At 42.4% G+C, this 12233-nt stretch overlaps 1 protein-coding gene across 1 annotated transcript in view; it reads left to right on the top strand.

The window, feature by feature from the left end:
* SCUBE1 (signal peptide, CUB domain and EGF like domain containing 1) overlaps window positions 1–12233 on the top strand; it is a 233039-nt gene that overhangs the window by 165010 nt on the left and 55796 nt on the right. Inside the window, exon 8 of the mRNA XM_018553435.1 lies at window positions 11137–11253. Coding sequence (XP_018408937.1) covers window positions 11137–11253 — 117 coding nt within the window. The remainder of the gene's footprint in view (window positions 1–11136; window positions 11254–12233) is intronic.

Raw genomic sequence — 12233 nt, 5'->3', positions numbered from 1 at the left:
GAACCTTTAGCCCAATCTGAGGTCCTGAGTGCTGGGGAACAGGATTTAATTGAGGTTATCTCTGTACTTTGCTCCATTCAGCTCTCCCTTAACCCTGACCAGTCTCCCAGTTAATACTTAAGTACATGTGGTATTTCAGTTTTTTTCTTTTTGATAAAGTCACAGACATTCCTAAATTGCTGTTTTGCTGATACTCGCTCCATGGCTCCAAGAATCATCCCACGTTCAAAGGCTGTTAAATTGTGTTGTTTACCCATATCTTATGTGTGTGATATATATATATATATATCTCATCCCAGATTCCCATCTCTTCATCTGTCCCTTACCTCTTCTAGCAGGGGTGAAGTCAAGTCATGTAACCACCCTCCCGGCTTCCTGTCTGGATAGGAAGCCACAGCCACGCTCCCTCGTAGCTTCTCAGGCACCGAGGACTATTCTGTGAGGAATATAAGTGGCAAGTGCTGCTGTATCTTTGAGCCAGTCACAGAAAACTTTGTGAACGTTCCACCGGCTCAGTGACTAAAAACACGGTGCCCGCTGTTGCGGTTTTGGAGTTGTGCTCGGGGTGATTAGGGTGTGCCCAGGCACTCCCTGCTCACACACCTTTTGAGTATCACTGATTCACAGTATAATGTTACTTACCATCTGGACTGTACCGCATTGGACTCAGGAGTCTGCAGTGCACTGGACCCAGGAGTCTGCAAAGCATTGGAATCGGTAGTCTGCAACGCACTCGAGTCAGGACTATGCAATACAGTGGAATCAGGTGATTTAAGACGGAAGAACACTCACAGTGGTAAGAGAGAGAGGTCCCTCATGTGACCTAAAGTCTAGGCAACCAAATTTGCATGGCTTTACACTATGAAGAGCACTGTGGGTGTTATGTGTCGCTTTTATATGTCTGTCCTGTCTCTGGCAGACTTGAAATAGGAAGTAAAGGGGTAGGAGACATATGCTACACCATGCCACCCCTACCTACCCAGGCCCTGCTACCTGCTCGCCCGCTCTGTCTCCCGGCCTGCAGCCTAGACAAGAAGCATCCTCCAGAGCCCGCACTGTCCACCCCTGCCTGTCAGGATGGGAAGGAGTTCTGGATACCCTCTCGGTTCAGGGTAGGTGGAAATTCGGCTTGCTATCAACATTCTGGAGCTCAGGGCAACTCTGTTGTCCCTTCTACATTGGACCCCTTATCTTTGAGGTCACCTGATCAGAATCAAGTCAGACAGTGCCACAGCAGTGACTTATATGGAGAAGGGGGGGGGGTGCGGCGCAACAGAAGTTGTGCAGTTTAGAGAGAATGGGACCAGAACTGACTGCTGTGAACATCCCTGTTGTGCAAAATTGGCTTTTTCAATTATTAACATCAGGATCTGGGGCAATGTTCTCTCCACCTGGATGTGTATGTGTTTTAGACACTCTGTAATAGGTGAAGGACTCCAGATGTGGAACTTTTGGTGTCTAGGTCCAACAACAAACTGGACAGGTTTGTTGCCAGATTCCGGGGTCCTCAGGCCTTCACAGTGGATGACCTGGGGACTTGGTGGGTTCAGTTCAGCATGATCTATACCTTTCCACCTCCAAAGCTGCTCCTTGATATACTCCACAGGATTGAGCTAGAGAGCATCCTGGTGATCCTCATTGCACCCAACTAGCCCCTGGAGATAGTTGTACTTGGACATACTCAGACTTCTGGCAGTCTCTCCATTGGATCTTCCAAACCATCCAGACCTTCTGTCCCAAGAGCAGGTCCATCCTGCTCTGTCGCTAACCTTAAGAGCTTGGCTGTTGAAGCCCAGGTCACTGTGTTGCCTTGCGGACGGCTCCGAAATGTTGGCATTTATGGCGGAATGTGATGATGATTGAATAAACTTAACAAGAGTCAAAGAGTACAGGTGAAACTCGAATAATTAGAATATCGTGCAAAGTTCATTTATTTCACTAATGCAACTTAAAAGGTGAAACTAATATATGAGATAGACTCATTACATGCAAAGCAAGATAGTTCAAGCCGTGATTTGTCATAATTGTGATGATTATGGCTTACAGCTCATGAAAACCCCAAGAACCCCAAATCCACAACCTCAAAAAAGTAGATTATTACATGCAATCAATAAAACAAGGATTGTACATAGAACAATATCGGACCTCTGAAAAGTACAAGCATGCATATGTACTCAGTACTTGGTTTGGGCCCCTTTTGCAGCACTTACTGCAATTACTTTTGCACGATATTCTAATTATTCGAGTTTCACCTGTATATAACATGTGTTGCTGGAGATTTTCTGATATTTACATTGAGGCAGAGAGCAGTGACTCCTCACTGTATCTTGTAGGCCAGGGGTGGCAAACTCAAATTCATCGGGGGCCGCATCAGCAGTATGGTTACCATCAAAGGGCCGGTTGTATAGGACTATGCATCTACTCTTTATTATCATAAATAGTTGCCTCTGCATTCAGTTGCTACTGGTTTTAATAATTAAGTAATAACTAGCCTTGAAAACATCCACAAGAAACTGTATTGGAGACTGCTCAGACTGCAGCAGAAATCCCTAATCTGGCGTTTTCAAGTGACAGCTGTCACCTGGATTCGGCCCGCGGGCCTTGTGTTTGCCACCCCTGTTGTAGGCCATACGCAGGCATGCAGTTCTACAACACCATAAAACTTTTTTACCCAAAGTTTGCTATTCAGAAGAGACTTCAGCAAGGCTTTAAAAATAAACCAAAAAAGGCACCAGGTTAAGTATATTAGGTAGGAAGATTTTCTCTTCAGTGGAACAGTGTTTGGTGTGGGCAGCTGGAAGTTAAAGCGACATTGTCACCTTGCCCTTGCAAGGCAAAGTGACAGTGTTGCTGCAAAAAGCATCCCCGATCCCCTTACACCTGTGTTTCCGCAAGGCTCCAACAGATTCAGTACTGAAATCAGTGGTGTCAGGGGGAAGGAAAACATCACTAGCTCGGTCATGTACAGTGCTCTGGTCTAGCAACCGGCTGCTCGGCCCAGGCCCCCTCAGTGTGCCAGGCATGTGACCTGCTCCCTGATACCCACAATTGCCAGGAATACTCATCAGCTATAGAGGTGCAAGGAGTTGTCTCTTTTTTTCTGTTTATTAGGAGAAATTAAACTTACAGTTTAGGGACCGATTCACTTTAATTGTTATCTGTGCCTTCCTGCTGCAGAGCACCCCCTATTTCTTGTACCACTATCACAAGAACAGGAAGTGAGGTAAAATCTCCCCTGGGGGTCACATATGGGAATAAAAACAGACATTTTATCTCTTCCCAAATAAAATTCCAAAAAAAAAGAGACTAGATGGAGTTAAACTATTATGTTGAAAGTAATATCTCATGCCAAAGTTACTATACGTGGAATTTCAGAACAGAGGATGGAATTTCAAAAATAATCCCTGTACCTTTTTCGACTGTATTATCACTCTCATCCAAAGATAAATAAGTGGCATGTTAGTTCAGCTTCCATGACAGAAGACAAACAGGTTGTTAGGCCCTATTTACCGAAAGGTCTTTTTCTCATGAAATATTTTTTCAGACAAAACTCCATGTTTACTCTTGTAAAAATTCTGTGACTCGTCATCTTTGATGTCCCTCCTTCATTGTTGGTTCTCCTTTGAAAAGGATTAAAGGAATGTCTTCTATCCTTGCCACAGATGTAATTTGCACTCGCCCCCACCTTCAATAAGTGCCTTGTCATGTTCCCAGATCAAGCTGGCCACCCCCTCCGGCCATGTTGGGGATTTCAAAAATGAACTTCTGTGTGGTTAATGTTTTGCTTTCAGGTCACTGCTTTATTTTGCGTCTATTGATGTGGAGGCAATTAGGATGTAAAGATGTTTGTACAGCAAGGTAGGATGGATTGAAGCGTTCAAACAACCTGCGGGGAAAGTCATGAAAACAATTTGCACAATTAAATTGTCTATTTCCCTTTTTAACAAGTTGTTATAGAAGGCTGCAGTTGTCGTTCTTCCTCAAAGGATTGTTGACTCGAGAGGCATGTACTGTTTTCAAGGAAAAATGTAGCCTATTGATGGGGAAAGCAAACTATATGTTTGGCTCTAACAAAGCATACCGTATTCAGCTCTTCAAATAGTTTTGTATCCTTTATTTGTAATGATTGAATGATTATATCCAGGACTCTACAACCACTACATTACTAGCCAGTAAAGAAAAACATTCAAAGGATCGCTATCTAACCAAGGGGCACACATTTGATATATTCCAGCTTGCCAGTCCATACATGAAGTGGCTGCATTTATTTTAATTCTTAAAAATGTTAGAAAGTACACATAATACCTGTTGATCTTGCCAGAACTGAACTGAAATAATCATTATTATATTTCTTCCACGTTATCTTCTGTAAACGACAAATTCCCTTGGCTCCTATTTAATGGAGATTGGGAGGAAGTGACAACCATGTTTTCTCCATAGATAAGGTGGAGTGTGTGAGTGTGGTCACTCTAGAACAGAAAGTGTGTTATCCGCAGGACTACCAGGTGAAAAGAAAGAAAGCAAGCTTGAAAAAAAAAAAAAACTACTATACTTACCACATCTAAGGATTGGTAAGCTGCAATGTATCACATTTTTGGTTTTGGGTTTAGGTGCTCTTTAATCATATTTATTTTATTCTTGCTATTTTTAGTACTGTCCATTTCATATAACCCATAGTAGATGTGAGCACAGACCAGCCCTTTAGGCCAATGCACCAAATCCAAAGGTGCAAATATAAATAATAAACCAAACCGCTTTTTGATGGACTTTTCAGGGGCTATAATGATATATGATACATACTTATCATGTTTTATAAAATTGTACATTTTTCTTTGTACATAAACTTAAACCATCAAAATGACACTTACATAAAAATATAAGAAATGCCGCCTATAACATGGGGCATTCTCCAATCCACGGATTCTTTGCAACCGCATCATATTACCCTCCGCAATCCCAATAAAGTGTACGAATGTTATGCTAATCAATGAAATTCAGGCCACAAACATTTTGGCCAAAAATGGTACTATGGGCAAAATGCTGATAGTACCAAAACGGCCAAATATGTGGTGCATCCCTAGCTTCCCTTCTCCCCACTGGGCACTGGTCTGTGTCTACCCTTCTGATCACCGCTGCTCTTCCCCCACCTGTGTCGGCAGAGGCAGCGGTGATCGGAGGGGACACCGAGCCGATCCAGCTGCCGGCCACCAGCGGGGAGGAAAGAAGCTGCCATGGGGCCGAGCTGGGGAGGAGACAATGGTCAGGAGGCCAAGCGGGGATGCGCAGGAGGAGAACTTGGCCTCAGGTGACAGGTGGAATAGTCGGGATGGAGAGAGGAGCACAAACACTCAGCGATTAGTACTGGTCACTGAGTGTGTGTAAATAACTGAGGACATATTAAGCTTACTGGGGGGATTTATCAAAACTGGAGCAGACATAATCTGGAGCAGTTGCCTATGGCAACCAACCAGCTTCTCTCTTTAGTTTGTTTAGTTAAGATTTGAAAATGAAAGAGAGAAGCTGATTGGTTGTCATGCACAGCTGCTCCAGATTTCGTCCGCTCCAGTTTTGATAAATTCTCATCGATGTGTCCCCAGTTATGACTGAAGAGGAAGTGTTCTACAACACTGTTCATTCATGATTGATGACATAGTATCAGTTACTATCGCCTCAGTTTATGAATGGACAGGAGCACTTAGTATAGAGGCTTCCTGTTCATTCATTAGAGGGGCTGCAGAAAAAGTGATTTAGAACTCTGTATCTTTAATCTCTTTCTATTTTAAAAGGATAATATCAGTGGTCTGTTTAGACCTCTGATATTTCCCCAAATCAGATTGGACAAGATTATAAATGTAATATACTCACATATACATATGTATATCAAGGGTTTGAACAGGGAAGCATCCAAAGCCAAACCCCTGAACTAATAAAGTGGGTAAAGCAATATAAATGAGGGGTCCGAGTCTTGCACTAGTCATATATACCTAACTATTTGAGTTAAAATATATCAAAAATAGCAGTATAAGTGTAGCCCCAAGATTGCTATTATTAAGAAGAAAATGCAGACCTGTAATATCATATTATATACGAATACACTGAGAACACTACCAGAAAGTGCCAAAGACTCTACTCCAGCCAAAATAAACTGCATGTTACGTGAAAACATTTTTTGAGTGGTTGGAACCCCTGACTGTCTGTGTTCCCGCTGGGGTGATATACCCTCTCTGTGTCCTGGTGGCCATTGTTACTTGGTCTAAAAGTGAAGGAAAATCCCAAATTTTTAGGTGTCACTTGAACAGGAATAGAGAGGAAATCTGCCATGGGGATGCATGTTTTGGTGACTATGAAGGGGGATTTTCTTTTACTCTGGTCAGTTCACCTAACACGTTCACATTTAACCATCCCCTACTCTGTCTAAAGCAAAGATATTTTCTGTTCCTGCCTCACTTATAAATAAGGGCTGGGAGGTGGTTTGAGTTGTTACTGGGAAGACACAGGCAGCAATAAAAAACGTTTTCAGGCGTTATAACCCCTCACAACTACTAAAAATGTATTTTTAGTCTATGGCCCGATTGGTGAGATTTTCAGTCACTTGCTGACCTAAAGCAAGTAAAGGGAAATCTCCTGATTAGGTACACCGTTAACAATAAAAATCTCAGAGGCCCCTAGGGTGACATCTCCTAAGGTGACAACTTCCAACTTGTCCTAGGGTTGACTTACTGTTGTGTCTGCGGACGAGCAGCAACTCCAGCTGCCTTCCCATCTCCATTACTTTGGAGGGGGGGGAGTTGTTTTGTAGCTTGCAGAAAATAGCTGGGAGACATAATATTGTTTGAGATTACAGTCCAGTACACAGGAAGTTACAAGGACACTGGATTTCTGGATCAACAGGTGTTCTGTACTAAGGTGGAGGTAGAGGTGCACCAAAAAGAAACATTTTTGAAACCGAAAAGAAAAGAAATGTCAGGCTGAAACCGAAACTGAGAATCTATTTTTTCTAACCTTTTTTAAAACCTTTTTATTAAATATTTTAAATGTTTAACTTTACTGCTGGGGGCTTTTGGTGAAATATCACCTTTTGATATTTCCCTTTTAAAATAGAGATTGAGGACAGAGTCCATAATCTCTTTTTCTGCAGCCCCTGTTATAAATGAACAGAAAGCCTCTATACTGAGTGTTCCTGTTCATTCATACATAGTGGAGATAGTATGTTTACCATGTACACAATTATGATTGAACAGGAATGATGGTGGAGAGAAACTAGAGATGCACCGCAATTTTGTCCGAAAGATGGCACATTCGGCATTTTGCCAAAAGTGCAATTTTCGGCCGAAATGTTTGAGGACGAAATTTTGGTGCATCCCTAGCTCTTAGCCTGAAAAAAAGTAATGTAGCCATGACATCTAATGACTGGTAGGCTGCAAAATATTCAATTTTTGTTCTTGGGGGTAAACACACATTAAGCCTTGAAATGTATACAGGGAGCAGAGCTTCTCTTGCTCTGTAACAAGTCAGTTGAATGCGACAAACTTTTATTTGGTTTTGAACTGTTAAGAATTGTGTAGTTTTATGTCACTCTTATCTTGGTATGCGAAGTATGGCCTTGCAATCAGGAAAATGTATATATATATTTTTGCACACATCTGCTTTCTTGCGATTTCACATATAAGCTGTGTTCTACTCCATCAAGGCTCATGGCTCTGATTTTTTTTCACCCTTTTTCTTTTAGTTTGCTAAATCCCTGTGAAGGGAAACCCAAAACATGGCCTCTTTCAGACTATTTGTGCTAAGTAACTGACCCTTGCCCTATGCAACCAGTCAGCCATGACATGGGAAAGCAAGCCTGGTGTGTCTCTTCCACTTTCTGGACACTATCCAGGAATGGGACTTTTCCTGCCCGAGAAATATGTTCAATCATGTGTTCATGAAACAGTGTCATGTGTTCATGAATTGGATTTTCTTCTGGCGACACTTTGTGTTGCCCTTTTAGAATTAAGAACGGTTTAAAAGTTAACTTGGATATGGTCTTCCATGATGTTTCGGGGGAAAGCCTTATGCTTCTACACATCTTAAGCTGGGTGTTAAGGATCTCCTTGCCTAATGCTCTGTTCTGTGCTTTGCCAGCATCTATTCAAAGGCATTTTATGCTGAAGAATGGTCCTGAATACTCAGAGATTAGCTAAACCCTCTGTTTTAGGTAATTTGGAAAAAGCCAGCCAATAATATCTCCTCCTGTAGTTGGAGGAACATGGGCCAGCCTCTAAACATTCTGTGAAACGTGCTGGATGTGAGATGTCAGACAGGGATGTCGTTTCTGGAGCAGTTAGGAAAATATTCAGAAATTATTTGAAACTCTTGTCCTATTGCTTAAAGCTACATTCCAGGATAAGCAAATATTGTCTAAATACGAGAGGCATGCCTATTGTTGATTGAAATTTGGTGTGCTTTGTGTATTTGTTCAGATCTGTGCAGTATTGCAGTGCAAAACTTTGCCTCTGTGCAGGAGCTTCTTGTAATAAAGACCAGGCATCTTGCTATGTCTTCTTGTGCAGCGTGACTGGTCTTGCCTCCGCCCCTCCTAATATCTGGGTTTATAAAGCCATTTGGTGTACACAAAGTGGATTTATACCTTTTGTGGCTTTTGAGCAATATATTTAAATTCCTGTTTTTGTGCCCAGAGTTTAGCTTTAAGTTCAGCAGACAAACTATTCAGATGTTATCAGACCACAGTCTGATGAAGAAGGTGGTACCACCAAGACAAACATGATGGAGAGATCATTCTGAGAGCTGGAGCTATGATGAGCCTTCTTAAATATGTTAAAGCTGAACTCCAGGCAAACAGCTAAATAGACAGAATAAATGCATGTAAGGGAGCTGTTTTACATGTTACAGGATGGTGCCCCCATTATAAGATTCCTAGCACACCATGTGTCTTCTAAATAGAGTGCATATCTCTCTACAGACACTGTATCAGAATGACACTTATGAACAGAAGAGATAGGAGAGAGCACTGCTTTAACCCATTTAGTTTTGTGTGTGTAAATATCCGCTTGAGCTGTTGAGCTCTTTTTAACAATAGACTTGTTGGTGGCCCACACTTGCATACATTCACTTCTTCTTTCAGCTTTTGTATTTTCTCATTCTCTAGTTGGTCCCTAAACCACTGTCCCCCTTCCTGTTTGCAGGTGTCTCCATCAGCTAGCCAGCTGCCGAGGAGATACCGGTGTGTGCTCTTTCCCAGTTGTGCCCGCACCTAGCTGTGTGCGTCTATAGACACTTACAGCGTGCAGCAAGCCACATCCCTGCTCCCTCCAACATAAATTGACGGCAGACAGTCAATCACTCCTCTGCTCTCCGTACCCTCTCCCCAGCACCTGGAAGTTCAGGGAATGCAGAGTATCTTCCCGGACCCAGTGGAGGTGACGAGCAACCTCGCGTGAGGGTGACAGGGGAACATAGAAAGGTACTCTGTGTTTTTTACCTTTTTAATGTAGAGAATACATTAAAGTGACATTAAACCCTCAGATTTTTTACCATAAACCAATACTGTAATGTGTGACTTACTGTAATCCATGGTAGTTTCCCTTCTCTTTACTGCTCTTCCTTTTAAATCCTCATCTCTTCTCATGCTGGGAGAGAACGTCCCTTTGCAGCTGAGTGCCTCTTCCTGTAGTGCTGGCTCAGGTTGCAAACCTACACACAGACACCATGTATCCATTCCAGAGACAATGCAGTCTGCTGCAAAACAGAAGTTCTGCCCAGCATGAGAAGAGATGAGGATTTAAAAGGAAGAGCAGCAAAGGAAAGGGCAACAACCATGGATTACAGTAAGGCACACATTACAGTATTGGTTTATGTTAAAAAATCTGAGGGTTTAATGTCACTTTAAGGTATAAATGCCTAGCCATTAGTGCTACTTTAAAGCAGGTTGTATTTGTTGTGCATTAATCTGGTATGCATTCATAGTAGCGGGAGTTTAATTGTTTGCATAGGTAAGAGTTCTTTTGATTAAGCTGATGGATCCATAACAATCAGAAACCACTGTGTACTGTTCTGAGTTCATTCCGATTGGTTACTGTGACTTGCTGTACTAAAGGGTTAACATTTAAGAATCGGAACTGTTCAATAAATAGTGCAGTAGACATTTAAATTTAGTTTAGTTACGAATGGATATTTGTATGAATTTTGTTTAAATTCGGATGCATCCGAATTTCCAAACTCTTGACGCGGCGGAATGAGTACCACTCGGAATTCTCATTTAACGAAAATTTGGATGTGTCTGAATTTTGTTTAAAATGAAACTAATTGGGGCATGTGACTGTTCTCTGGCCAATCAGATGTTTTTTCTTGGCTGTTGGGGGTTGCATGACAGGCACAGTCATGTGACTTTGTTCTGAAACATAAATTCGGATGGATCTGAAATCCGAATGACGAAGCAAATCAAATTTCGGATCTGAAATCCACAAAACTGAAATAAAAATTCGAATGGATCCGAAACAAAGCCAATTTTTTGTGGGGTTACATGTCTATAAGGCAGTATGTTCAAAGTTAATAAAATGTGTCCACTGGAAAATTTTCTTTGTGGAAATAGACTTAGCTCTAGGGATTTCCTTCTCTTTGCATTCCCTTTTCTTTAATATTCATTTAGCTTTTTTAAAACTTTGTTGCAAGTTTAGAACTAATATTTAAAAAAACAAAAAACTGTTTTCATAAAATGGGGAATATCGAGGGTCACATTTTGCTCAAAGGAAAAGTGCCTGCAGCTCCTCACATAAATACTATAGTGATATTTCATGCAAGTGATACCCCTGAAGAATAAGGACATATGATTCGACATGGAAGATTCAGATAATGAGTGTATCCTCTGCTGGTGTGTGCATTGTCTTATTGCATCACCTTATTTACCTGTCCTGGCTGGCTTTGGCACACAAGAAAGCATCTTTTGTTCTTACAATATGTATACATTTTATGCCCATTTGTCTTCATATTGAATTGGTCTTGTTATATACATTGCCAGACCTTTTAGATAACAGTCTTGAGTGTTTGATCTGTATGTGTCAGTGGCTCTGTTTATTTGTGTGTGGTGGCTGGCTGTGTTGGAGACTGTAGAGTCACTCTTTTGTTTTATACCCCCAGAAACATGTGCCGTAAATAATGGAGGATGTGACCGCACCTGCAAGGATACAGCCACGGGAGTTCGCTGCAGTTGCCCTGTAGGATTTACACTGCAGCCCGACCAAAAGACTTGCAAAGGTCAGTGTGTTCACATAGTTATCACTTTTACTGTCAGGTTAGGATCAAATACATGTTTGTGTGTGCCTATATGCAGACGATCGTAGGTGGCTGTGTACAGTGGCGTAACCAGAGTAACGGGTGCCCGGGGCAGAACAAAATGTTGCTCCCCACCCCCAGTGATATGTGGGGGGTGCACAAGTACAATGAGAGTATGCTGGGACTTGTCGTAATTAAACTACAAGTCCTAGCATACCCTCATTGTACCTGCACACCCCCAAAAAAAATATTACCCAGGGAACTACAAGTTCCAGCATGCCCTCATTGTCCCTGTATGCCCCCCTAAGAGATATGCGACTGGCGCTGTAAACAGACAGGCACCATGAGGTTAAAAAATTAAATAATTAAAAAAGAAAAGCTAAGTGTCGGTATTGGTGCTTAGTATTGGGGCATACTCGTGAAAATGCCCAGTATTGGCACCAATACCGACACTGGTATCGACGCATCCCTAAAAAGAAGCAATCGTGTAATAACATGCACAAAAACAAAAGAAAAAAACATTAAACGTCCCCATGTGCTTAGGTATAAACATACCTGTGGTTGCTGTTTCAAACATGTTGAAGGAATGGGAGGAGGAGGGGGGAGGAAGCTGCCCGCATTGTTGCAGAGGTGTTCCCTGCTCCCATGAGCTATACAGTGGCATAGGAGGAGCAGTGCAGTGAGGCTCTGTCTCCAAAGCAGGCAGCCTGTCATGTTTTTTTAGACTGGCCGGCCCGCCCACCCGCGTCGTCAGTTGCTAGGCAGAGGTCGGATGATCACTGAAGTCCCGATCTCCGATCTCTGCAAGAAACAGCAAGGGGGGGCGAGAGAGGAAAGGAAGCCAGGAGGGAGATGAAGGGAACGGGGGAGGGAAAGAGACCAAAGACTAGGCATCCTGCATCTCCAGGTAGGAAGAAAGCAGACGGGCCCCCTTATGGTCACAGTCCACCCCTGTTCGCCGG

This window comes from Nanorana parkeri, unplaced genomic scaffold (assembly GCF_000935625.1).
Source record: "Nanorana parkeri isolate BGI_ZX_2015 unplaced genomic scaffold, ASM93562v1 scaffold120, whole genome shotgun sequence".
NCBI classification, from domain to species: Eukaryota; Metazoa; Chordata; class Amphibia; order Anura; family Dicroglossidae; genus Nanorana; species Nanorana parkeri.
The sequence above is the reverse complement of the archived record's forward strand: the minus strand, read 5'-3'. Positions and strand labels throughout refer to the sequence as shown.